The sequence below is a fragment of the Bos mutus genome, chromosome 4 (genome assembly GCF_027580195.1).
Source record: "Bos mutus isolate GX-2022 chromosome 4, NWIPB_WYAK_1.1, whole genome shotgun sequence".
Classification (NCBI taxonomy): domain Eukaryota; kingdom Metazoa; phylum Chordata; class Mammalia; order Artiodactyla; family Bovidae; genus Bos; species Bos mutus.
In genome coordinates, this window is record NC_091620.1 from 17864874 (window position 1) to 17892135 (window position 27262).

A 27262-nucleotide genomic window follows, 5' to 3' on the forward strand; every position below is an offset into this window, starting at 1 on the left:
TGTAGTTCGCGCCTGCGCCCGGAGGGCCGCGGGGGCTGGTCCCACTCTCCTGGGATGCGGTGCTCTGGGCTGCTTCGGACGCCCACCTACCCCTGCCCCCTCCCCTGCGGCCCGCTCCCCGGGGCCCGATTTCCTCCTGCGCCGACCTAGATCGCTGACGGAGCGAGTGCTCCCCCCGCCGTGCCGGAAGTCGGGAGCAGAGACTGAGTCCGGGATGGCGGGCCAGGTAAGGCAAGCCAGGACAGCGCCGCGCGAGCCGGGACCCCGCCGGCAGCCGGGGAGGACAGACGATCGCCTTGGCCGGGCCTGCCCTGTGCGACGCTGTGCGGGCCTCGAGGGCGGGGGGCGAGCCTGGGACCCGCTAACTTTGGCCGGGCGAGGTGCGTGGGGGGTTGGGGTGCGCAGGATTTGGTGCAGGGAAGTCCAGGATCTGGGACCCCTCCTCTTCCCTTCTCCCCGTCCCCTCCGTGTAAGGGACTTGGAGCCGGAGCTCCATCTTTGGAAACTCCTTTGGGTTAAGCCTCACACTGTCTTGGCGTGGCTTTTAAAAATTATCCTGGGAGCGATGGGCATGGAGGCCCAAGGAGAAAGAGTAAATCTGGGCACTTTCCTTCTTGGTAGGATCCTGGGGTCCCGGCTGGGGGAGGGCATGAACAGGGCCCCAGGTTTTTAGCCATTAGGTGAGAGAGCTACAGGGGGAGCCCCATCTGTCATAGCCTGGGACCAGTGTGTCGGGTGCAAGTTGTGTGCAGGGCTGTGAAGGTGCTAGGAAACCTGAGGATACCAGTGGGGAGTTGCTGGACGTCCTTTTGGGGGAGCCTGGAGCCAGCTCTGTAATTGTGGCTCATTAGCTTGGGCCAACCTCAGGCAACTGCCAACTCCATGGTTTGAGGGCCCAGGAGCGGGTGGTGATGAGGGGCTAGGGCAGTCTGTGGCCAGGCAGAGCATCACTTTGCCAAGACCTTGATGGCGTTAATGCCCCACAAGCTCCTGGGAAAAAACGAGAAGCCAGGGCTACAGAGGATGAAATGGTTGGATGGCATCATCAACTCAATAGACGTGAGTGTGAACAAACTCCGGGAAATGGCAAAGGACAGATAAGCCTGGTGTGCTGCAGTCCATGGGTTGCAAAGAGTTGGACACGACTGAGTGACTGAACAACAACAACAGGCAGATTGGCTGCTGTGGGAGCAGGGGCAGTCTCCTTTTCAGATCTGGCCGTACAGTTAGGAAGCCGGACACCCTCCACCATCACCCCCGTCTCTGCTCAGATGTGCCCATGGGCCCCATGTTCAGGCCTCCTCCGACCGCAGTTTCCTTCTCTATACAGCGAGGGGTTGGATCACTGATCGTTCAGATCCAGTGTCCTGGGGTGTGTCCTTACGCTGTGTGTCTTCATGGAAAAGGGCCTGGCCGTGGCCTTGGGGGCTAGTAGGTCACAGTCAGATGGAGAGGAACAGGGTGCGCCTCCTGTCTTCCTGCCTAACGTGACTCCCAAATGCCCAGGGGCTGTGGGAGCACAGCCCACAGGTGGGGGCAGCAGGGCTCAGGGCTGAGCCTGAAACACGCCAGGAAAGTGGGTTTGCCCTGGGAAGGACCCGCAGGCCAAGTCTGTGGCCTGAAGGTTTGCACATTGTGCTTGCTCCCTACCTTTTTTGTGCACGTGCACACACACACACACACACACACACACTCCTCTGTTTTTTCTGGGTGGGGGCTGCTACTGATGGACCCACTTACCCTGGCCACAGTCAGTTCCTGTTCCCAACTTTGTTGGACAAGAGTTTATCTTCTGGCTGAGGTGGCGAGTGGCCTGGAAACCATCTCTTCCGGATGTCTAAAAGAGCTGGTATATTTAGCCAGGAGACAAAGAGGCGTTTGGGGTCAGGAGTGGTGTGTGAGGTGGCCGACTGTGACCTGCCAGTGGATGTGAGGCAGACAGATTTGGCTGCAAGAGCAGGAATCATAGCACTTAACCACATCCCAGCATTTGTTCTGAGCACTTTTCTCACAGTAATTCATTTACTCTTCACAACATCCCTATGAGAGAGGTTCTTATGATCCTCCTTTTATAGATGAGTTTACTGGGCCCAGAGCTAAATGGAAGCAAAGCAGGGATTGGAATTCCAGCCACCTGGCTCCTGGGGTAAGCTCAAACCTCCACACTCTGCTTGTTTGTGTCCCAGAACTTCTTAATGCCAGATTAGGCCAGCCATAGGACTGTGGTGAGCCCCCATAGTTGCTATGGGTATTCAAGTAGAAATTGAAGAGCCCCCTATTGTAAATGGAAAAAAAAAAAAATGAATGAGTTAGTCACTCAGTGGTATCCAACCCTTTGCAACCCTGTAGACTGTAGCCTGCCAGGCTCCTCTGTCCATGGGATTCTCCAGGCAAGAATACTGGAGTGGGTGGCCATTCCCTTCCCTGGGGGATCTTCCCGACTCAGGGATTGAACCCACATCTCCCTGCGGCTCCTGCATTGCAGACAGCTTCTTCACCGTGTGAGCCTAGAAGTTGGCACTAAATGTTCACTACCCCGTAAAGGTATTCTGCAGTTGTCGGTGAGTTCTAGTTCACAGACATGCTATAGTGGACAGCTCTCCCCTGCGGGGAGGAGAGGGTCCCGTTTACCGGAGTAGTTTTCATTTCTGGCAGCCCAGGCAGGTCTACCCAAGTCTTGAGCCAGTAACTGGACAGCAGCTCTTCCCCAGCACTCTGATTCTAAACTTAGAATGTGTCAGAATCATCTGGGAAGCTTGAAGATGTCAGCTTCTGGGTTCTGAAAGCACTGAACACCATTGTGATTTAGTCGATCTAAGATCAGGTGAGAAATTCAGTCCTCAATAAAGGGAACTGTGAACCTTATTTGAACCTAAAAGCTCTTTTGTGTTTTCAGTGGTTAGGTAGTAAACTCTGATGGGAGAAGATAAGGACACAGAGTATTTTTTACCTGGTTTGCTAAGTAGAGAAGCTATCTGTTGGCATGAATTAGCTGGTCAACAGAATCACCACTCAGCTCTGCTGGGTTCCCCGCCTGCTGCTACAGCCAGGGCCGTGCTATTAAACTCAGCCATTTAGCAGTGGCTTCCCTGGTGGCTCAGATGGTAAAGAATCTGCCTGCAATGCAGGAGCTGTTGTTCAGTTGCTAAGTCGTGTCCAACTCTGCGACCCCATGGACTGCAGCACACTAGGCTGCCCTGTCCTTCACTATCTCCTGGAATTTGCTCAAAGTCGTGTCCAGTGAGTCGGTGATGCCATCCAACCATCTCATTCCGTTGCCCCCTTCTTCTCCTGCCCTCAATCTTTCTCTGCATTGGGGTCTTTTCTAATGAGTGACTCTTGACATTGGGTGGCCAAAGTGTTGGAGCTTCAGCTTCAGCTTCAGTCCTTCCAGTGAATATTCAGTGATTGGGAAGATCCCCTGGAGAAGAAAATGACAACCCACTTCAATATTCTTGCCTGGAGAATTCCACGCCCAGAGGAGCCTGGTGGGCTTCAGTCCATGGAGTCATAAAGAGGTGGACATGACTGAGCGACTAACACACACACACACATTTATTTGTATTTATTTATCATTTATTTGTACTCAAGAGCCATCCTGTCTCCTCCATCACCATCTTAAAAAACCTGTTATAGCATGGTGAATTCAGGGCTGGCTGGAGTTCCCATCCTGGAGTCGACGTTTTCTTGGGCCCGAGCTGCAGGCCACGAGACTCTCTGTATTAGCTTCCCTGGATTGCCATGAAAGTACTTTCACAAAGCGGGGGTGGGGGCTTAAACAACAAATTTAATCTCTCACAGTGCAAGAGGGGAGAAGTCCAAAATCAGAATGTTGGCGAGCCCATGCCCTCTCTGAAGACTCTAGGACAGGATCCTGCCTTCCTCTTCCAGCATCTGGTGGCCCTGGGGATTCCTTGACTTGTGGCCCCATCACTCCTGCCTCCCTGGTCACGTGGATTTTTCCTCCCTGTGGGTCTGTCTGTGCTCCTCTTCTTAGAAAGACACCAGTCATACTGGATTAAAGTGAAAGAAAATGAAAGTGAAGTTGCTCAATCATGTCCCACTCTTTGCGACCCTATGGACTGTAGCCTACCAGGCTCCTCCATCCAAAGGAATTGTCCAGGCAAGAGTATTGGAGTGGGTTGCCATTTCCTTCTCCAGGTATTGAATTAAAGACCTACCTTAGTCCATTATGACCTTAGCTTAACTAATTTCATCTACAGCGACCCTAGTTTTGAATAAGGCCACATTCTCGGCTACTGGGGTGAAGACATCAGCATGCCTTTTTGGGAACACATCTCTTGTCCCGTTGCCCCTTTGCCTGTTTCCACGTGTCAGGTGCCCACGCCGTGTCCACCAGGGGATGCGGGCTGGGTCAGCACGCCGAGGACCACTCCTGGGCAGCCTTGCTGGGAGGGAACAAGCCAACTGCCCTGAGGTTGTGCCCACAGGTGTCGATCGCCTTCCAGGACCTGGCCGTGCGGTTCTCCGAGGACGAGTGGCGGCTGCTTGGGGAGGGCCAGAGGGCGCTCTACCTGGACGTGATGCGGGAGAACTACGACACCCTGGCCTCCCTGGGTGAGGAGCAGGGCCGTTGTCGGGTGGGAGGGTGCCGGCGCAGCAACTCGAGGGTCCAGGGTTGCCCGGGAGCTCAGGTGTCTTGTGGGGCCTTAGTCTTCGTTCACACAGCAAGGTGGCATCAGAGAGCCGGCGCTGAGCTGGGGGCGCCTCTCGGGTCTTTCATGCCATTGTTACTGTGGACAGTACCAAGGGTCTGGGTGTGATTTGGTGGGGGTGCCAAACAGCTGGCACAATGGCACTGGTCTTGGAAGTTCTGACGGTCCCTGGGGTTTGGGTGGTCACACAGACACACATATGTACACACATGTACACAGGTTTGGGATGTCATACGAACACACTCGTGTACACATGCACACAGGGATTGGGTGGTCACGTACACACGTGTACATGGAGTTTGGGTGGTCACATGGATAGACATGTACATGCATATACATGGGGTTTGGGTGATCACACAGACGTGTGTGTACACATGTACACAGGGTTTGGGTGGTCACATGTACACACATGTACATGGAGTTTGGGTGGTCACACAGATAGACGTGTATACACATGTACATGGGATTTGGAAAGTCACATGGATAGACATGTAATGCACGTACACACATGTACATAGGTGCCTGGATGTCTGGGTGCCTGGGCCTCTGGTGTGATGATGTAGAAGGGTGGAGGCCGGCTTCCACTCCCAGGGACGGTCCCTCTTTTCTTCCCCAGGGACGGCGGAGCCGCTCCCCCTCTCGGCCTTCCTATCTCCCTCAGAGCCTGGAGGAGCTGTCGGGGCCCGGAGCCGTGCTGGAGACCGGCAGGAGCCACCCCAGGGAGGAGGCCCCCTGGGTGAGTAATCTGTGCGGATGAGAGCCCCTCGGGGCGGGGTCCTGGACCCCCTGGGTCGCCTGGGCCCCGGGTGGACTCACTCATGTCCCTTCCCACCGCGTGGTCCTCGGCCCCTGGATTCATTCCGTACAGGATACTGTGACCTCAGCACTCCCCACCTTGCCACACTCACCCCTTCCTGACCTTTCACCCCGACCCCTCTGGACCAGGAACCTGGTATACTGTTGCTCATTGTGTGAAGCGCTCAGAAGCAGCCTGGGCTCACCCTGGGAGAGTCTTTGCCCCTCAGGCCCCCTCCCCGGCCACCCAAGCAGAGCCAGTTGCAGCCCTTGAAGGTCCAGAGAGCTCGGGGGGGAGGTGGATGTGGTCCAGGGGTTGGCAGGAGAGGCAGGAGTCCGGATGGTGGCTGGAGATGGGGAGGCAGTCCTCCCTTGGTGTCCCCTCCATGGCCCAACAGGGACTGAGGGACAGAGCAGAGAGGAGCTCTGTTACCCACAGCCCCCAGCGTCTTGGTCCTGCTGCGCCCACGCGCGGGGCACCTGCCTTGAACCCAGGTTCTCTTTGTTTGTGGACATCAGTGTCTCCTTTGCAGCCCCTCCCGTGGTGGGAGGATTACGTGAGACGCAGCACGTGCCGACTGATGTTGGGGGAGGGGGCGGGAGTTCACTGTGGTCTCTTGGCAGGAGGAACCCCCCAGCACAGCCTGCACCTCAGCGCCCTGGTGCAGCTCGTGCAGGAGATCCCCGAGTTCCTGTTCGGGGAAGGCAGCCCCGAGAGTAGTGGGGGAGCCAGCCTGGATGGGGTGGCTGTGAGCTCCCAGGGTGAGTCTGACGGCGGGCCCCGCTGCGTCCCACAGATGAGTTCAAGCTGCCCGCCTGGCCCCTGGGTGGAATTACCCATTAATGTGAATGCCCGGGTGGCAGGCCGGTCCCCTGAGAGGACATGGACGGGGGAGAGACTGTGGCCTCTGACTTTCTCTAGTGGTTTCGACCCGGCTTCATCCACGCCCTTGGGGCCCCCGTCGCGTCCTGCCCTACAGTGGCGGATGAGGCCGTCCCTGTTGTGTAGATGAGTGCCCAGCGGCCGAGTCCCCCACAGCCTGTGCTCTCCCCGTCTTACCAGACTTCTTCCTCCCCCAAGCTTGCAAGGCTCTCCCGCCTCCCCAGAAGTTTCTCCCCCCAGCCCCAGCCTGCAGGGTTTCTTTGCGTCCCCTCAGCTGATGGTCAGCTGGGGACGATCTTATCAGAACAAGGCCACAGACTGAATCCACATCTCGGACCCCAGGGATGGCAAGGCAGAGGTTACTGACATCCTGGTCGTTGTTAGTGGAACATGGCAAGGAAGGGCCAGCATGGGGCAGTGTCGGGGCATTGTACCTCCTGCCAGGCTTAATTCCAGTACCCCGCACCCCCCTCAGCAGCTGTGACGGAGGACACGTGCCCTCTTCGAGACCTGCTCCGCTGCCTTCCAGATACACCCGTGGGCCTGCTTGGCCTGGCCGCCACGCCCAGCGGCAGCTCGTCCAGCAGCACCCCCGGAGCCGGGGGGCCGGGGAGTCCCCTTCCCATCAGTGAGTAGGACTCAGTGCAGGGGGCCCACACCCTCTTGATTTTTTTCCAGGACTTGGTTTCCTTTATACCTGGGTCCAGCTCCTCAGTGGGGCGGAGTTGGGGGAGGTGCGGAGCAGGCCTGGTGCTGGCCTCTGTCTGGGGACCAGAGAGGATTCAGGATGCTCAGCCTCACTCATGGAGTGCTGTGTGCAGCGTGTCTGCGGACCTGACTCTCAGACCTCTCGTCAGGGCAGCCCTCACAGCGGGGCAAGACAAGGCTGGCCTTTGGAATTTCTCTGGGTCTCAGTTTATTTTTAAAATGCTTGCAGATTTTACATTTGTCTAAATGTCTATTTTTATCTAAACTGTTTTAAATTAATATGGCATAAAATAGCCAGTGCTTTCATGCATTGGAGAAGGAAATGGCGACCCACTCCAGTGTTCTTGCCTGGAGAATCCCAGGGACGGGGGAGCCTGGTGGGTTGGCGTCTATGGGGTCACACAGAGTCGGACACGACTGAAGTGACTTAGCAGCAGCAGCAGCAGGGGCTTAACCCTGGTGGTCCAGTGGTTAAGACTCCGTTCTTCCAATGGAGAGGGCGTGGGTTCAATCCCTGGTCAGGGAACTAAGATTCCACATGCCGGTGGCCACCAAAAAAAAGAAAAGCATGCCCCACTTAGCTCGTAGTTTCAGGCATCAGCTGGCACCTTTGCTCTGGAGTCCCACATGTCCAGCTTTGAGAAATGTTGAGTGCAAGGCTGGGGCCTGACTTGAGGAGGCAATCAGAGACCCTCACGGGAGGGTCCCCGGGGCGAGCAGTCTTGTGCTTACATTCACACCGGAAGGAAATGGGGAAGGACCCTGCACCTTAGGATGGACTCTGGGAACAAGCCCGTCGTAGCTGGCTGAGCCACCGAGTTCCCAGGACTCAGCTGTCCCTCGGGGAGCAGTTAAAAGCTGGGGAGGCCCATCCTCTGTGTGTGTGTTGGGGAGGGGCAATTTCTCAGGGTCTGGAGCCTGGGCTGGAAAGGCCTGCCTGTCTCTGCTGCAACAGAAACTGCCGACAAGCCAAGGCCTGTGGAGGAGGGGAGCCCAGGAGCCCCTGGCCGGGAGCCCAGCCCCGCCACCTGCAGTCAGGGCAGTAGCAAGAGCCGCAGGAATCCGGAGAGAGGGACCCTGGGGGCAGGTGAGGGGCCAGCTTTCCTGAGGGTGGGGCTGAGGATGGGGGGCAGGTGGGGAGGCATCATGTGGCCCTCACCTGGGGCCTCCTGATGGTCCTACCTGGCAGATGGCATCCCTGTGGTCATGGGTGGGAAACCTGACCGCAGCTGGCCTTGCAGGAGCTGTGAGCATCTCTCCTGGGCACAGCCCCTTGCAAGGCCTCATCAACTGCCTGAAGGAGATCCTCGAGCCTGGGCCCCAGGGCCCCGAGGGACCACGGAGCTCGCCACCGCCACCTGCCCCCAGCCTGGGTGCCTCCCAGCTGACCAGGGCAGAGCTGGGGCCTGGGGGCCCGCCCTGGGCCGGTGAGTCCCTGCGGACCTGTCTCCTTGGGCCAAGGTTTCTGAGCCTGTGGAGAGCTCCAGTTGCTCTCTGTAGATACTTCTCTGTAAAATATGACGTCTTCCCTAAGGATACTTGCCAGCTTGGCTGCTCCAGTATCTCTAGTGTCACATTTCTGGAGCCAGATGGCTGTGTTAAGGGAACAGCGTGGTCAGCATAATCAACTTGTAGAAGAAAACCAGAAATAGATTTTGCCCTGGATTCTTATGGGTTCTTGACTCATCCTAAGGTGGGACATCTGAGAATAAGAGGCTGAGGGGTACTTCTTGTTGACACTATGCGGGATCCCTGGGATGGGCTTTGGGGATGGGGGTGATATGGTGGGGACTGGAGCCCCAGCCCTGAACTCTGAAGCTTGGTAGCCGGGCAGAATGAGAAAAGCTCCTTGAGGCTTCGAGCCTCGGTTTCCCATCTGTAAAAAGGGTAACTGTTCTTACCTTAGAGGACTGTCCTGAGGCTTAGGCACACTAATGATGTGTGCATAAGTGTTTGTAAAACGCTTGGGCGTCCTCAAATTAAATCCTGCTCAAGGCCAAGAGAACCATTTCCAAGTAGTGAGCCAGGCCACCCACTTCCTTCATTTGTTCTCAGAGCAGAACCTCATCTTCCTTTTACCCAGCCAGCTCTGGGAGGTGTAGCCAGGCATTTTTAAACCAAGCGCTAAGAAGACAGTGGCCCCGCGCAAGGCTGAGTGAGTTGCAAGAAGACCCACATCCCTGGGTTTCTGGCCTTGGACCTTTAATTGATCCCTCTTTCAGTTGTTGTCACCAAGACTGAGGTCACTGGGTTAGGGGGACGCGTGTTCCTTTTTTCCTGTAGTGAAGACAGAGGCAGCCTCGGGAGATTGTCCCCTCCAGAGCCTGCTGAACTGTCTGAAGGAGATCCCCGAGGCTCGGGACAGGCATCCCAGCCCCTTAGGAGCCAGTGACCCACGGCTGCAGGAGGACCCAGGGGCCTGGAAAAGGAATTCTGGAGGTAAAGGCCGCTGGCTGGGCAGGGAGCCCCTGGGCATCGCTTGTTTCCTTTCTCTGCTCTAAGCAGACCTTCTACCACCAGACACTCGGGCCCGCATGTCAGTGTGTTGGCTGGCGTGGCCAAACGTTGGGGCTCACGCTATAGAAGGAGCTGGGCTTGTGGGAGGTGCATCAATGTGAAAACGTTCCAGATTGGCTCTTATAGTAGGAGCTGAGGGTTCCAAAAGGAAGGAGGGAATCGCTGGGAGGGAGAGACAAAAAGCAGAAGGCAGAGCTCTGGGCAGTGCACATTCCGGGGCTCGTTCTGATGCGGGGGTTCTTGTGATCGTTTGGGTTCACCATGGGTTGTTGGTGTTCCAGAACTCTTGAGAGTCGTTTGGCTGCTGGCCTCGGAAGCAGGACCCTGACTCAGTGCTCCTGGGGTGGGCTGGTTTGGCATCACCCCTCGGTAGAAACCTCTAGACGTGGAGGTGGGATTTGGTCCATCTGCTGATGGTTGGGCAGTGACTGTCTTGGAGCTGAGATGGCTGTGGAAGCTGGGGGCTATGGAAACCCCATCCTGACCCTATAGAGACTTCATGAGTGACTTCCCACAGGACTCCGACCCCTCCAGACTCCTCCTCCGGGGCCTGGGCCTGGAGCCGGCAGCATGCTCTCTGCAGTGAAGGTGGAGGACAGCTGGCCCCAGGGACCCCTGGAGCCCACATCCTGTCAGCTCAGCAAGCAGCCCCACGGCCCCTCTGCCGCCAGCAGCCCCAGGAATGTCAAAGACATTGCCCCCACCCAGGTCCGGGTGCCCAGCTGGGGCCCTGCAGCTCAAGGTGAGGCCTGGGCTCATCTGCTCAAGTCCTCCCGGGTGGGGTTCTCAGGCCCCCAACAAGGTTCTGCCAGCCCACAGGGAAGGGGCACCTGGGTGTCTCATGCGTGGACAGAGGCGTCCACCTGGGCATCCTTCCCAAGAGGTGGTGGTGGTGGTGGTGGTGGTTTAGTCGCTAAGTCGTGTCCGACTCTTGTGACTCCATGGACTGTAGCCCGCCAGGCTCCTCTGTCCATGGGATTTTCCAGGCAAGAATACTGGAGTGGGTTGCCATTTCCTTCTCCAGGGTTCCAAGTGGTTCGTCCCATCCCTTAATCTCCATCCTCCTTAACCCAGGCCCTTGCCCAGGGAGCCTTCCATTAGAAGGGCCTTGGTTTTGCAGAGAATCCCCAAGTGTCAGGAAGCTGCCCACTGCGTGTGGCTCTCTCTCCACCCACCCCTGGGCCTGGGTACAGCTGGCTGGCATCACTCTTCCAGACTGGGGAGCAGAGAGCTGATGGGAGCCGGCCCTGAGGGAAGGGCGTCCTGCCTGGCAGGCCCCACGCCTGGTGTGGGACTCACCACCCCTGAGGAAGGCAGGCAGGCCGGGCAGTCAGCCGGGGCTGGGCCGGGGCGGGGGAGATGGGCCAGAGATGGTGACGGGCCATCTCCCCGTCCCAGCCGGCAGCGCCTCGAGCTCACCCCTGGAAGCCCTGGAGGCCTGTCTGAGGGGCATTCCCCTGAGTGGGTCGTTGCCTCCCCAGCCACCGGCCAGCTCTTGGTCCCGGAGCCCCCAGCCAGGAGACCCCGGGTCTCAGAGGCCCGAGCTGCCGCGCCTCGGACCACACAGCAAAGGTAGCCCGCACCATGGGCTCAGGGTGGCGTTTGTCCTTGTGCACGGAAGGGGGTCGGTGGGGGGAATGCTGAGGATGCCATTAGGTCCCCCTCCTCATCCCAGGCTAAAGCGGGGGGCACACATGCCCCTGTCTCCCAGCCCCTTCTCATGCCTGCCCCCCAACAACCCCTGTGTTGGGTGGAAGCCAGTTAAACTCTGCTCCCTGCCACCTCTGAGAGCTTCACTGACCCTCTAGGCCCCTGAGGCCAGCAGTTGGGTTTATGTGGGTTAACAAGCTACTGGATTTTAATCAGGGCCATGAGCACCCTAACCTTAGGGGAGATCGCACGGGAGAGGCGTTGGGGCGGGGCGGGGCGCCTGTCCGCAGCCCAGCGCCCAGGGGATCTCTTGGCCCGTGGTTTCCCCTCGATGCCAGCTGTGCCGTTTCCCCACAGAGGTGGTCATAGGGCCTCTCCCGGCTCTGGGCCTGCAGGGCTGCATGAGAGACAGCCCGGCCCTGCCCCTGGGCTCCCAAGGCACCCCCAGCAGCTTCTCATCATCTAGCAGCTCTGACGGGGACCTAGATTTCCAGAGCCCTGAGCGCAGCCAGGGGCATCGGCCCGGAAAAGGTGAGATGGCCAGCTTGAGGCTGGGAGTGGGTCCTGGGGAAGGGCGGCGGGGAGCGTCCTTGCCCACCGCCACGTGTCCGACCCGACCAGTGTCCAAGCCAGGCTTCCGCGCCTGGAGAGGCCGCAGAGAGCAGACGCAGGACTTGTTTTGGGGGGTGGGGGTCTGTTTTAGTGACTTGGCTCAGAAGAGGCAGGACAACATCTAAGATCTCTAGAAGGCATTTGATGCTTCTTACTAGAAGCATTCTTACTAGAAGCATCAAATACTTCTTTATCCCAGCCTTGAAGAAGTCAGTGTCTGTAACATCTGACTGACTCTCCAACTTAGGGAAAACGTGTAAAACCATCTTGGAAGGGTGTGTTTGGTGCGTGCTCCCCCGGGTCCCTCCGTGAGGGGATCTTGCAGGACCTCAACCCTTTGCTCCACTTGAATAATCCCAGGGCTCCCCATCTGCCTTGTTCATGGACACCCGGTTCCCCGGGGCTCACCTTGTGTCCTGGCCTCACTCTGTCAGTGGAAAGGCCTGAAGCACCCCCGGGGCACTGTGCTGGGCCCCCCGGGGCCATCGGATGGGCTTGGGGCCCGCGTTCCTGCGCCCACCACAGCTCAGCCCCTCGGGTAGGGGAGCTTTTAGCTCCCAACAGGCAGCTGACTTTGCTTTTTAATTTTTAGTAGGTACTGTGCTCGTTTCGTCTTGTTGAAAAGCTGCGGTTAGGTTGCAGAGGGTCGGTGGCGTCTGCCTCCCTCCCCTGCTCTCCAGCCACCCCTGCTGCCGGTTCCTGCACTTTCAGGGATGCTGCGTGGGCGAGCATCCCTCTCGCGGTTTCTCCACCGAGCTCCCTGTCTTCCCGCTTCCCTTTGGCCTTAGGGTCCTCGGCGCTGCACGGGCCCCCTTCCCCCTCTCCTGCAGCTGCTCAGTGTCTGTGGTTCCTTCTCGAGTGTTCTCTATCGGCAGACCTGTTTTCTGAGTCACCCAAACAGCAGGCGACTTCATGCCGCCTTGTGGATGCATCCAGCCCCGCCCCCTAGCTCTCCTTGTGCTGCCCCAGAACCCCGCAGCATCCGTGGGGAAGCCACATGCAGGACTCCTCTCGAGACACTGAGGTCCCAGCCCCACGATGCCTGGACCTCTGGCAGCTTCTCTTTTCTCCCCTTCTCTGCCTGACACCCGCATCAGCAAAGATGCTTTTCTGGAAAGAGCTTGGCTGAGATGTGGAAGGGGAGGGCTTTTCCTTTATCTAGAATTTCAGTTCATGTAGTGGCTATAGCTTCTCCAGCGCTGTCACTAGAAATAGGATTTCTGCAGTGTGTTTTTATCCTCGAGTTGAAATGCATTCATGTTCTCCTTCTTCACCTGTTGCATCTGTACCCTTTTCCCTCTTTGGCTAGTCATGTGAATAGTGAATAACTGACAACATTCCAGCCTCAGGGCCCATCTCCCCCGTCACTGGCCCGGTGGCCTGCTGACTGGCTTCTCTGTGTAGGTGGTCAAGATGAGGGGGCCTCTCCCAGGGCCACCCAGAGGCAGGGCTGACACGGGTCTGGGGCCAGGTCTCCCTCTGGGTGCCCTGAGCTGGTGTGACAGGTCCAGGGCCCCAGCTGCAGTGGACCCGGGACACGGGCAAGGCTCCTGGGGTTCACAGGACGGAGCTCTGGCTGGCCAGGACCGTGAGTGTTGGGTTTTCACAGGAAGCCCAGTGGGAAGCTCCCCGCTCCAGGGCCTGGAGAACTGTCTCAGAGAGATACCTGAGCCCCGGCTGCAGCCTGCCTGGCCCTGCTCCTCAGCTGGAGATGGAGGGCCACGGCGAGCGGAGCCCAGGAACTGGGCAGCAGGCATGGAAGGTAATGTGGGCAGGCCCGCGTCCCGGCCTGAGATGAGTCAACCTTCTGGAAGCAGCCTGGCCAGAGGTTCGTGGGAGGCCACAAGGCCAATAGCGCTGTTCTCCTGGGTGGAGGGGTGCGGTGGGCCTGGACACCCAGCCCCCCAGTGCTGCTCCGAGTCCAGGCCTGAGCTGGGGCCTTGACAACAGGGTGTCTGTATGCTGGCCTTGGTCTCTGGCATGGCGCTGAGCTGTGGGGGCTCCCGGGAGGCTGGGTAGCTGGGTCCAGAAATAACGAGATCCTGGAGGATGAGGGTGGCCCTGGGAACATCTGCAGGGCCAGGGTGTGTCCCACTTCGGTAGCGTCATCCAACGTCCTGGACCAGAGTTTGTCTTCTGAACAGCGCCTCCCTGGCCTGCGTGCTAACTCAAGGCTCCCAGCTGATGGGCCTCTTGGCTTCTCATTGAAACAGGACTGAGGGGCGAGGCCTGTGAACCAGCCCACCTGGGACAGCGTGGGGGCGACGTGCCCGCCAGGAGCCTCCGACTGACCAGCCCGCAGGCCCTTGCCTCTGGTGCCCTGCCCACCTGCTCCCCACGAGGCCCCAGAGACCTCGGGGCGGCCAGGCCAGGACAGTGGAGGTGGCTTCGAGACGGTGAGCGGGATTCTTGCCTAGGGACTCGCTCGCGTGTCTCCTCCCCTCCGTGTAAAATCTTTGATGAGAGAATAGACTTTCCCTTTCCCCTCCTATTCCTCCACTCCTTCACTGTCTCAGCCATTCCTGGACTGCTGGCTGGAGGGTGTGTGCGTGCGTCTCCAGAAGCCTGCTGGCTGGAGCGCTCCGAAGTGTGCTGAAAGCAAGTGGGGAAAGCACTGCTCTCATCCAGAGGCTGGGTTTCTCTGGGCGAAGGACCGGTTATTTCCTTAATTCTAGTTGCCTGGGGATGGAGGTTGAGGTTGGGGGGTGGGGGTCTCCTCTTTCTGCTGCTGCAGTTCAGTTGAACTTACAGCGGAATCCTTGCCTAGATTTGCTGAAGTGGGCGGGTCAGGCCTGACCTAATTGAGAAAGTGCGGGTATTTGTCATACTCCCTCCAGGCAAGCGCTGTTCCGGGGGGCCTCCCGTGGACTTGACTGAGCCTCTCTGTAGGCTGCTGGTCCTGAGTGAACACAAGTAGAACGGGCCGCCTGGCTTATGAGACCCAGAGCCTGGCTGGAACCAGACTGTTAGTGGCCTCCAGGGTCACTCGGAACCCGAGCTTCTGGAAGTTTCTGCTGCGGCCTTCCAGAGTGGCTGGGGGCCAGACCAGCATCTGACTTTGCTTCCTTCTGCTTCCCGTGGCCATGGGATGCTGTTCAGGCTCCCCCAGGGCTTGTTTGGGGCTGAGCTGGAGGGGGACCAGCTCTGCGTGCCTGCCCATGGAGGCCGAGGCCCTCCGGCCTGTCCTTGGGCTCATGGACAGAGGGCTCTTTGGTTGCCATTTGCCTAGGGCCAGCCACCAAGCCTTCCCCGCTTCACTGCCTGGAGAACTCTCTGAAGGGGATCTTGCCTGGGGGGCCCTTGCGCTTTGCCTGCCTGGCTGGCCTGGGCCCCAGCCCACGCTCCAGCTCCAGCTCGAGCATCAGCAGCTCAGAAGGAGAAGACCCGAGGCCGGAACCCGAGCTCTGGCAGCACCCCCTGCAGGGTGAGCTTGTTGGGGGGAGAGGGGGACCAGGAGCCCGGCCTCGGCGTGTGAGCGCCACCCTGACCCCGGCTCTGTTTTTGCCAGAGAGGGACCATCTTCCCAGCAGCAAGGGCCTTGGCACCCTGTCCCCACAATGTGGCAGCCCCCGTGCTGGCTGCAGCCCTGGGGAAGGCTCGAGGAGACGCGAGCCCGGGCACCGCTGCGATTTCAGTGCAGGTGAGCCCGGGGTCTCTGGAGGAGGGGAGCGTGTCCCCCAGGAGGGCCATGGGTGCAAAGACAGTCCCACTCATCGCTTGGCCTGACTCTTGCCAGAAGGCTCTCTGCCTTTGTCACACTTGAGTTCCCTGTAGGATGAGCCGAGTCCAAGAAAAGAAGGTGGAGATGTTGAGGCCCCTGGGGCCCCAGGGGTGTCAAACGAGTGTGTTTAAAGACCTGGTAATCAACTTGGAAAGTCGAAGTGTCCATTGCTCAGTCGTGTCTGACTCCTTGCAACCTCATGGACTGTAGCCCACCAGGCTCCTCTGTCCATGGGATTCTCCAGGCAAGAGTACTGGAGTGGGTTGCCATGCCCTCTGCCAAGGGATCTTCCTGACCCAGGGATTGAACTCGAGTGTTGTGCATTGCAGGCGGATTCTTTACTGTCTGAGCCACCAGGGAAGCCCAGTAAACTTGATATATATAATAGGAGAAGGAAATGGCAACCCACTCCAGTATTCTTGCCTGGAGAATCCCATGAACAGAGGAGCCTGGCAGGCTACAGTCCATAGAGTCGCAAAGAATCAGACATGACTGAAGCGATTTAGCATGCATGCATGCATATATGTATGTATATATATATACACACATATATATCAGAGAAGGCAATGGCACCCCACTCCAGCACTCTTGCCTGGAAAATCCCGTGGATGGAGGAGCCTGGTGGGCCGCAGTCCATGGGGTCGCTAAGAGTCAGACAAGACTGAGCGACTTCCCTTTCACTTTTCACTTTCATTCATTGGAGAAGGAACTGGCAACCCACTCCAGTGTTTTTGCCTGGAGAATCCCAGGGACGGGGGAGCCTCGTGGGCTGCCGTCTATGGGGTCACACAGAGTTGGACACAACTGAAGTGACTTAAGCATACATATATATATATGTATCAACACCTCCTTGCTTCTCAGTCCAGTCCTGACCCAGTGATCATTCCCAGCAGGAAAAGCAGAAGAGAAGGTGGGAGGCAGGTCCCATTCGCCCTGGAGAGAGGTGTGCTTGGAGACCCTGGGACCGCCTGGCCCCCTGGGCAGCGCCGGAGGAGGTAGGGGTGGGTGGGTTGCCAGGTCTGGGAAGGGGGCCCCCTGCTGTACTCAGGCCAGTGACTCCACCCAGTCCTTGACCTCTGAACAGGCCCTGGCTGGTCCCCATGTTCCTTCCTGCCCGTGGGCCTGACAGGAGACAGCAGAGTGGGCCGGGCATGGATCCACAGGGCCCCTAGCACGTCCCTGGAGGAGCCTCACCGGGGGCTGGACCTGTGGGCATGGCCCTCTCCATCTGCTCTCTCCAGCCTCCTGGGAGAGCCAGAGGCCTCATGCTAGAGCCGCAGAAGATTCTGGAAACAATGTCCACCCTCACTCAGCCCGTGGGCCCTAGCCAGCCATTCAACCAGAGATGGGCTTCCTGGTAAGCCCAGTGTAACCCTCTCGCGTCTCATTTCACCAGTGCTTGAAAGTTTCGTTTTGCTTTAGGCCATGTCCAAGTGTCCCCCGTCAGTGTGGCCATGGCGAAGCAGTGCGTGGCCACACCAGAAATGCTCTGTGCTCTTCCTGCGCGGTCCGCTGTGCATCCCTGCCCTGCCGGTCCGCTGGGAAGAAGACTGGGGCCTGGGCCCTGCCAGCCTCCTGGTTCAGCCCACGGGCCCCAGTCCTGGAAGCCGACGGCCGGTGAAGAGTCCAGGGGCCTGGGGCCTGGGGACGGAAGACCAGGTGTGACAGGTGAGCTGGGGCTTCCCCGGCCCCCCAAGTATCGGGAGCCCCACGGGCACGGGGTGGGGGGGCGGCTGGGGCTCAGCGTCTGCACGGTCACCCCTCCCTCCTTCCCCGCTGCTCAGTTCCTTTTGGCAGGGTGGGCTGGTGAGAACCCCCGGGGCCACAGCCTGGGGTAGGCTTTCTCTGAACAGCCTTCCAGGCTCCTTTGGGTCCTAAGTAGGAAGAGCCTCACGTCGAGTCCCCTTCAGCTGGCTTATTTCATTTCAGGGTTTTCCTATAGGAATAGCTGGCTATTTTATGAAAGGACGCAGACACTTCTTAGAGGCAAAAGAAACACTGAATAGATGCATCCAGGATCAAAGGTTGGGGTTTGAGGGGACTTTAGAGAACAGGTAGGGATAATGAGGGTCAGTAGTGAGTGACCAGGCGGGGAGGTCCCCAGAGAGGCATCTGTACCCCGAACCCTGGGAAGGTCTTCCAGACTACAGCAGAGGTGGGCGGGCGGGGCTCGGTGCCTGGTCCACTCTGGGCCATGCACCCAGATCCTCACGCTTGAAGCCTACAGTGGGGGCTCCAGCGTGTCATGGGCCTGGCCTGGCTGGAAGTGCAGCTGTTTGTTAGGAGTGCTGAGCTGGCCCAAGGCCCATGGACTCACTGCCCCATCTTGGGTAGAAAGACACCTGGGACAGCATCACCGTTGCTGACCCTTAGCCGAGATCTTTCCTGAAGAACGTGGCTGGGCAGCATTTGAGTCCTTGGGCTCCAGTCTCCACTTTTGCTGTTTGAAGCCCTGGGGGTCCTGGGAGATTCAGGCTGGAGCCGGTCTGGGGACTCAGACATGGCTGAAACCAGGTCTGTCCTGCAGCTCCAGGTGGTAACGGGGCTTCCTTATGAGGCTGGCCTCGGGTGAAGACCAGGTCCGGGAGAAGTTTGGGTGAAGGAGTAGGTGACTTTTTTTTTTTTTTAAAGTAACTTAAGTCCTATGTCTGTAATTTGATTAGGGAGGGTAAAGGTCAGGAGGGGGTGGGGACCCCTGTGGTTTGCTTATGACTACGACCTTGATGCTGAGAAAGATTGAAATCAGGAGAAGGGGACGACAGAGGATGAGATGGTTGGACGGCATCACTGACTCAGTGAACATGAGTTTGAGCTACTCAGGAGATGGTGAAGGCAGGGAAGCCTGGTGTGCTGCCGTCCATGGGGTCGCAGAGAGTTGGACACGACTTAGGGACTGAAGAGCAAATAGTGCTAGGTGCTGATGCGGCCCCCTTTGTCTCTCGGCTAGAAACACCTGGGCCCTCTCTAGACACTGCACACGGCCCTGCCCGCTGACCCTCCAGAGGCAGAATTAGCTGCTCTGAGGCAGCGGTTGGGCCCAGAGGTAGCATAGGAACCCACCAGTCCTTTTCCTAGGAGGTGGGGAGGCCACTGTCCTAAGCCAGCTTGGTTTCTTTGGAGACCCAGCCTGTGATCTATCTTGCCCGTGAATTAGGTGGGCAGCCTTCCATGCTGCCCAGCCTGAGTCACCAGGACCCTTCCTTCCCTTAGTGGGCAGGGTGACAGACACACCAGCTGGAGGGCCTCAAGGGAGGGAAGGTCCTGGCAGTTGAACACACTCACCGCATCCCGCTCTGGTTTCAGCCGGGACCGACAGGGAGCCCCTTCCTGGGGGTGTGCCCCAGCCAGCGCCTGCAGCCGCCGTCCCTGGGGCCTTACCCGGTACCTCCCCGCGGCCGCCATGCCCCTGTGGGGCTTCCCTGCAACAGGAGCTCCACAGCCTGGGCGCCGCCCTCTCGGAGAAGCTGGACCGTCTAGCCGGGGCCCTGGCCGGCCTGGCTCAGGAGGTGGCCGCTGTGAGGACCCAGGTGGATCGACTCGGGAGGCGCCCTCCGGGCGCGGGGCCCAAGGGACTCCCCCGGGGCCCTCGCTTGTCCAGCGGCCCTGCCCACAGACACCTGCCCTACTGGAGGCACAAGGGCCCCCCCAGGCCGAGACCGAAGATCCTGCGGGGGGGCCCGGCCGAAGGCTGCAGGGCCGGGGACCTGTCATCGGGCCTATCCAGTGGGAGGCTCCGTCGGGTGCCTCCAGACACCCCCTCAGCAGAGCCCCCCGGGACCGGCTCCAGCCCTCCCTGGCAGCCTCACTCCTCGGCCTGCAGTGGCCCTGCTGTGCAGACTGTACGTCACCCCCTCGGGCACCCCGAGGCCCGCCAGAGCCCCCCTCCCCTTTCACTGCCGGCTGCCCCGCCCCCCCAGGTGGCTGCTCCAGTGGGCACTGCAGAGGCAGAACCGAGGGGTGTGGTGGCTGCCCCACCCAGGATCCCAAGGTGGCCCAAGGATCCAGGTGGCGTGTTGGTGGGGCTCCAGAGAGCCCTCGAGGGTGAACAGTGGGGTGGGGAGCTCAGGGACCCAGCATGGGGACCCCCCAGCCGCCACCTTCATGGACTCAGCCCCACGGAGGGTGCCCCACCTCCGGCCACCTCGCCCCCCTCCAGCAGAACCTTCCCCACATTGAGGCCGTGAAGGGGCCCCCTGACTCCAGGGTGACCATTGCTCAGGGAGGCCGCCGTTTGAGGGGGTTGCGTTTCCCAACCATGCCTCTGGCTTCTTGACTCAGGTTCATTTAAATGTTGCTTCCCCCTCTGGCCCTTCTCACTGGAACCGCCAAGGCGGGCAGGAGGGTGGTGTGCATCCACATGTGTGTGTGTGCCATGTGCGGGCACGCCACATGTGCCCGGGGTGCCCTGGGCCACTGCAGAGGGGCCACGAGACCACCTCGTCTCGGCACCTGCCATCCTGACCTCAGCACTGGGGAGCGTGCTGCCCGTCTTCCTGGTCCACCGGGGCTTAGCTTCCCTTTGAGGCAGATCTCCACCGCCCCCTGGCCGAGGCTGGGAGTACCTGTGTGTATTCTGAGTTACTGAAGGTGGTTGCCAAGGGGAAGAAAGGCACTCAGAGGGGCCGCAGCAGAGTGTGGCTGTGTGGTTGTCACCAGTACTGGGGACAAGCTGGCTCCTGCCTTCCCGCCTCCTCCGGAGAATCCAGCAGTCTGCCCGATGTTAGGGGAAGAATCCTGCCGACTCCAAAGGAGACAGCGGCGCACGTATTGGCTTCGCGTAGTGACAGTCCACAGCCCAGGAGCCTCCAACAACACACATTTACATCCTCCCGGTTCAGAGGCCAGAGGTCCAGGACGCAGGTGTCGGCAGAGTTGGTTCCTTCCAAGTCTGCCCTAGGCCCCTCTGCGGGGCTGGTCGCTGACTGTCCTCGCGTTCCCAGGGCGCTCTCCCTTTGCTCATGCCCCTCAGTGTCCCTTTTGTCTAAGGACACCATCCTCACGCCCTCCCTCTAACACGATTGCTTCCGTAAAGACCTCATCTCTAATTCAGGTCTCGTTTGTGGTCCTGGGGTTGTTAGGGTTCCAGTGTGTGAATCTGGGGACGGGAGTGCACAATCCAACCCCCGACACACATGAGGGACCGAGCTCGTCTTGGTCCTGGTGGGAGGAGGGAGTGTCACCAGGGTCACCAGGCTGCCCTGGGCCCCACCCCTCACTTGGGGCATCAGGAGTGACCTGCTTGTCATCACTGCATTTCCCATCTTTTTTCCTGATCTTTCCCCACCAAGCCCTTACCTGATCTGAGGAATCCTCGGGACGGTCCATGCACTCTGGGAAGGCCTTGCCTGGCTGTGCTGTCAGGGAACCGGGCGCAGCACTGAGGCCTGAACTGGCTTGGGACCCAGAGGGGCTGTAGCCACAGTGAGTGCTCAAGGGGGGCCCATTGGCTGGTTTGCCCAGTGTACCCCTAAAATCGGGTTTTTGGGGACACGCAGGGCCTGGCCTGTGCTGCTCATGGTCCCTGTGGAAGGAGCAGGCACTGATGGCAGCGGCAGGAGAGGCAGGTTCTGGGTAAACAGACTATCAAAACTGAGTGTTAGAAGGTTTCCAGGACTGGAGCAAGTCCCTTGATGACCGTCTCAGAAGCTAGGTGTATGAGATCATGTAAGTAGGTTGTTTAAACACGCAGCCTTCACAGCTAGCCATAACTTGATGAAGAATAAGGAACAGAAGAGGTCTAGGCCTTCTTCCTAGAAAGATGAATCCAGCTGTCTCCAGGCTGTGTAGGGAGTGACGCTGGGCCGTTTCAGAGCCATCGGAAGGGTCTGATGGAGTCAGCGCTGTGGACCAGGGGCTCGGGCTGGAAGGAGGAGGGCTTGTCCGGCCCTTTGCTCACCCGCCGTAGCAGGAGTCAGGGGGGTGGCCTGCCGTACACGCCCGTGTGGCATTTTAGGGCTCGTTTTTGTGGGCTTTGCAAATACCAGCCTTTGCACCACCCTGTGCTGCAGGCGCGGAGGAGCACACGGGCTCAGACAGGGCGAGGGGCTTGCTCGGGGATGCACAGCCTTCCTCCGGCCGAGTTAGGACAGTGCGTGCCCTGATGCCGCCTAGGCCGGGGAGCTCCCAGTCCAGCTGGCCCTTGTGAGAAGTTCAGGTCCTTTTTTAAGAATGTGGAAAGCCAGCCATGAAGTGAACGGTGGGAGGTTCCACGAGCCGCAGCTGTGTTCGCCCCCAGATCCACTGCTACGTGGACAACACCCCTCCCAAGGCATGAATTGAAAAGCCTTCTAGAACCACTGATCTGGTAGAGAAACCTGTCGGCAGTTTAGGAGTTTGGTCCTGTGTCTGTCTCCATCTACTTGGTGAGGAAATGTGGTCGGTTTGGTAGGAGAAACCACAGACTGTTGTGAACTCAGGAATTCCCGGGGTCAGGAGGTGGGGGGCAGAGAACCTTCCCTCCCCGGGCGCTCGCACACATGAGGGTCCCCTGTGTCCCGACCACCGCTTGTCAGCCCGAGGCCACTGTGAGGCAGGAAAGTGGGAAGGTCCCACCTGGGCGGGTCAAGGCAGGGCCCCCCAGCCTCCAGATGACCCCCCCCAAGGGTCCGGTAGAATGGGGGGCCTTAGCCCCCTGAGACACCCCACGACATCACCACTCTCCGGAAGGAGCTCGTCAGGCGGGCGGACCAGGCTTGCTCTCCACCCTCTTGTGTCCTTATGTTTTAGATGTGGCTTCTGTAAACAGCCTCCTGTTGGATTTTGTCTTTTAATCCAACTTGACAAATTTTATTCTTTAGTCGGAGCCCTTAATCCACTTCTGTGTAATATTATTGTTGATATACTGAGATTTGAATATACCATCTTATTTTTGCTGGTGTTTTTGTTTCACTCGTTTCGGGCAGGAGGCTTCTTTCCTACTGGCAGTGTTGTGGGTTTTGAGTCATTCTTTCCCCCCCTTGATGAGCCTCAACATTTAAAGAACTAAAAAGGGAAACATTCAAATTTACAATTATATTTGGGAAGTTTTAGCATAGTTTTTCTTTTTTAGAAACTGATTGGACAAAGCAGGAAGGATATGGAAGATTTGGGCAAACCAGGTAACAAAATTGGCTCGACTGATGAATAGTTAGAACATTGCACCACAGGACTACAGAATATTCCTTCTTTTCAAGCATACGTAAAACAGTTACAAAAATTGACATTATACTAAGCCCAAATTTAAACAAATTTAAAAGTATTAAAATTATACAGAGTATGTTTTCTGGCCATACTTTAGCTTTAAGCTAGAAGCAACTAACAAAAAATTAAAAATTCTTATATATTAGAAAAGAATTATTCTGAATAATCTGTGTGTCAATGAGGAATTCATAAGAGATATTTTGAACTGAACTATAAGTACCATATATCAAAACTTGTAGGATTAAGCTAAATTAATACTTAAAAATGGGTAGGCCTAAGTGAGTACAAAAAAAGGTAAGGCTGAGCATTTACAAACAGGACAATGAAGGAAATTCCCCCAAAGGTTAAGGAGATGTAAAGGTAAGAGAAATTTGGGGAGATACAGGTGCACCCATGGCTGATTCATGTTGATGTATGGCAAAAACCATCACAATATTGTGAATAATTATCCTCCAATTAATTTTTAAAGAGTAGAAATTACTGAAATAGCATAAACATAAATATATAGAGAGGCTTCCCTAGATAGCATATTAAAAAGCAGAGATAGATTTTGCTGACAAAGGTCTGTATAGTCAAGGCTATGGTTTTTCCAGTAGTCACATATGGATATGACAGTTAGGCCGTCAAGAAGGCTGAGCGTCAAACAATTGATGCTTTCTTACTGTGGTGTTGGAGAAGACTCTTGAGAGTCCCTTGGACTGCAAGGAAATCCAACCAGTCCATCCTAAAGGAAATAAGTTCCTAAATATTCCTGGAAGGACTGATGCTGAAACTGAAGCTCCAATACTTTGGCTACCTGATGCAAAGAGCTGGCTCACTGGAAAAGACCTTGATGCTGGGAAAGATTGAGGACAGGAGGAGAAGGGGATGACAGAGGGTGAGATGGTTGGATGGCATCACCGACTCAATGGACAGGAGTTTGAGCAAACTCCGGGACATAGTGAAGGACAGCTGGCATGCTGCAGTCCATGGGGTCGCAGAGTTGGACACGACTTAGTGACTGAACAACACAAACAGATATAATTAAGGAAGCCAGAAATTTTGGTTTTAACAAAACTAATAAAATTAACAAGTTTGTGGTGTGATTCATCACTGGAAAAAAAAAAAGGCAGAAATCACCCATCTCAAGAATGAAAGAGATGACGTCACTGCTGATTCTGGTATAGGCTATATGAAGATAAAGATATTGCAAACTTTGCCAAAAATTTGAAAACTCAAACAACTCCCACAGGAATACAACTTACCAAGAGAGACTCAGGAAGACATAGCAAACCTGACTAGTCTCAGGCCGTTAGAAAAATTGCATTGATGATCAAACACCTTCCCCAAAATGACAGACCTAGAAAGCTTCACTGGTAAATTCTACCTCATTTAAGGAGAGTATTTCAGTAATATGTAAAGTAGTCCAAGAAACAGAAAAATATAGAATACTTGGATTCATTTTGTAAAACTAGCATAATCTTGAAACCAGAACTTGAGAACAGTACAACAGAAGAAAGTCACACGCTAATTTCCAAAAATGTTCAAAGACGCAAAAATCTCAGAGTATTATCCAACAATCAGCAGCTTATAAAAAGAAAAAAACATCATGACTGAGTTGGGTTTGTTGCAGAGATTCACAGATGGTTTTAACATTTGGAAATCACTAGTCATAACCCATCGTCATAATAAAGAAGAAAGGTCACATGATCATTAGCTGCATAAAAATCATTTGATAAGAGCCTACATCTATAGATACTCTAAGCAGACTGGGCTTCCCAGGTGGTGCTAGTGGTAAAGAACCCGTCTGCCAACTCAGGAGACCTAAGGGAAGTGGGTTCAAGCCCTGGGTCAGGAAGAGAGGAAGGCATGGCAATACTCCAATATTCTTGCCTGGAGAATCCCATGGTCAGGGTCCGGGGCCATAGGGTGGCAAAGAGTCAGACACAATTGAAACACTTAGTCATGGACACGACTTAGCACGTCCAAGTCGTGCTAAGTGAGAATGGACAACATTTAGAGCAGAGAAGATGGAGTGTCAGGTCCATGACGGGTGGACACAGATGCTCCAGGACCAGGAAAGAATGTTTCTAACTTCCTTCCTATAATAACATGATGTCCTTTTGAAAGGACATTGCTTTATTTGATAAAGATTATCTACCCCCCAAAAGGGGGGGATCTTACAGTAAACATAATACATAATGATGACATATTGAACAAGAAAAGAAGGCTGACTTTCACACTGTAACTCAGCACTGCAGGGGATGTCCCAGGCAGGACAGCTAGCAAAGACGAAGTTTGGAGACTCAGAAAACAAACAGGAGTCGTTTCTCACAAGTGACAGGACTCTATACATACAGTTGAAAAAGGATCTATAGATAACCTATTAAAATTAATGAGAGAGTTTATAAGGTAACTAGCTAAAGACCAGTACATGGAATGTTGTATTTGCATATAACAACAGCTGGCATTTAGAAAACAATTTTTACCTTTAGTAAAAAATGCAAATATCTAGGAATAAATCCATCAAAGATTTATATGGTGAAAACTGCTGAGCACTTTTTATGAGTTCCTTCATTCCTCACAACAGTTTAGATAGCTGTAAATACTACTATTATCTCATTCTTATTTTACAAATGAGGAAACTGAAGCACAGAGAGGTTAACAAACTTGCTCAAGGTCACACAGCCACCAGGGGATGAAGCTGTGCTGAGAGCTTGGGTAATCTGGATTTGGAGCAAAGTTAGGCCTAAAACATCTGGATCGAGGGCATACTGAAAGCTGCACCTTCACGTTTGAGGCAATTCAGGGAGGAAGAGAAAAGATTTTTACAACTACTAACTTAAATATTTATTTGTACATTATTTGTTGACTGTCTGCTCCCCATCCCCAACTGTAAGCTCTATGAATGAGCGTGGATACATATCATATCTCTGTACCAACACTGCGTTAGGGACATAGTAGGGCTTCAATCAACATGTACCGAAAGCCTGGATAATGTTCTTATTTGGATTTGAGACACCAGAGAACGAGGGTATTGATATGAATTCATTGAAATTTCCCAAGAGTTTATAGAACCTCCAGATTCTAACAGACTGTGAGCTTGTACCATCAACACTTGGGGTTCAGCGCTGTGTTTCTGCTTCCCCCATGTTAACAGCTTGTGTGTGCTTAGTCGCTCAGTCGTGTCCAATGCTTTTGCGACCCCACAGACTGTAGCCCACCAGGATCCTCTGTCCATGGAATTTTCCAGGCAAGGATACTGGACTGGGGTGCTACTTCCTTCTCCAGGGGATCTTCCCGACCCAGGGACTGAACCTGTGTCTCTTGCATTGGCAGGGGGGTTCTTTACCACTTCACCAGCTGTTAACAGGCTGGCCACACATTATTACAAGTAACAGGTTAGGAACTTTGCTTCCTGGTCTTGGAGCATCTGTGTCCTCCCATCACGGGACCTGACACTCCATCCTCTCTGCTCTAAAGGTTGTAAATGTTTCCGGCTTGGCGGTGGTCTGGCCTTTAAGGTGACGAAGGACAGGACCCTAGAGCAGCGGCCCTCATCCCTGGGCACACAGATTCCATTGGTCTGGAGTGGGCCTGGCATTGGGGTCTGTCTATCGCTCTATCACCCCTTGACTCGCAGGCAGTGGTGAGCAGAAAAGGAGGCTCTCCTTAGTCTGGGGTGCCTCTCACCGTCCATCACCTTGCATGGGGACCACCTGCTCTGTCAAACCAAGGCAGAATGGCTGCGTTTCTGGAATTGCAGTTTAGGAGGCAATGGCTGGCAACTGGTTGAAGGGGCGTCCGTCCCAGGGCCTCGGCGCCACCTGCAGGGAAGGGTAAGAAATTACACATCAAAGCTGCAACCAGTGTGGTCCTAGGGCTGAAGGGAAGGCTGAGAAGCCATGACCTCGGCCCCTCCTATTTCCGAACAAGCTGGAGGACACCCTCAAAGCTTCCGCTGCCCACACATGAGCTCATCCTGTGTGTGCTTCCTGGATGTGGGGTGAGTCCACGTCTTACTGTTGCCAGGCTTCTCTCCCTAAAGCAGGGCTGGATAGAGCTGCCACCTTGCTGGGGGCGGAGGTTGGGGTTGGTGGCGGGGTCAGCATCCTTCCGAGACTCCGCCTGGCGGGCGGAATCAAGTCCTACGCCTCCCGCTGGTATCCACAGCCTTCCATGGGCGGCCTCTACTTAGCTGAACAGTCTTATCACGCACTGACTTCTCTCCAGAACTAACACTTCAGCCAGGCTCCTTCCGCATACCTGAGCCCACGCATTCACTGTTTTCCTTGCTGTTCCCCCTGCCAGATATATCCTTTCTCAATTTTCACATTTTATTTTACAAAGTCCATTGTATTAGCAAGGGGCTTCCCTCGTGGCCCAGATGGTGAAGAATCTGCCTCCCAATGCAGGAGACACTGGTTCTAACCCTGGGTTGGCAAGATCCCCTGGAGAAGGGAAAGGCAGCCCATTCCAGTATTCTTTCCTGGGAAATCCCGTGGACAGAGGAGCCTGGTGGGCTATAATCCATGGGGTCAC

The 27262-nt window shown here is 56.1% G+C and overlaps 1 protein-coding gene across 4 annotated transcripts; it reads left to right on the forward strand.

Moving 5' to 3' along the window:
• Positions 1–22418, forward strand: KRBA1 (KRAB-A domain containing 1). 4 transcript variants are annotated; one of them, XM_070369098.1, is made up of 19 exons: positions 1–226; positions 4452–4578; positions 5293–5412; positions 6096–6233; positions 6833–6982; positions 8018–8149; positions 8304–8489; positions 9146–9217; positions 9346–9501; positions 10097–10321; positions 10978–11151; positions 11587–11760; positions 13451–13669; positions 14055–14237; positions 15071–15265; positions 15350–15481; positions 16453–16557; positions 16985–17230; positions 18866–22418. In XM_070369098.1, the coding sequence occupies exons 1-19, from the start codon at positions 215–217 to the stop codon at positions 19744–19746; spliced, it is 3627 nt and encodes a 1208-aa protein (XP_070225199.1). In that variant the 5' UTR covers positions 1–214; the 3' UTR covers positions 19747–22418. The 4 variants fall into 4 exon arrangements, with proteins under 4 accessions (XP_070225199.1, XP_070225200.1, XP_070225202.1 ...); XM_070369099.1 differs by lacking the exon at positions 9146–9217 and having other exon boundaries at positions 6830–6982; XM_070369101.1 differs by lacking the exon at positions 9146–9217 and having other exon boundaries at positions 6830–6982; positions 13451–13603.
• Positions 22419–27262: the final 4844 nt, after the last annotated feature.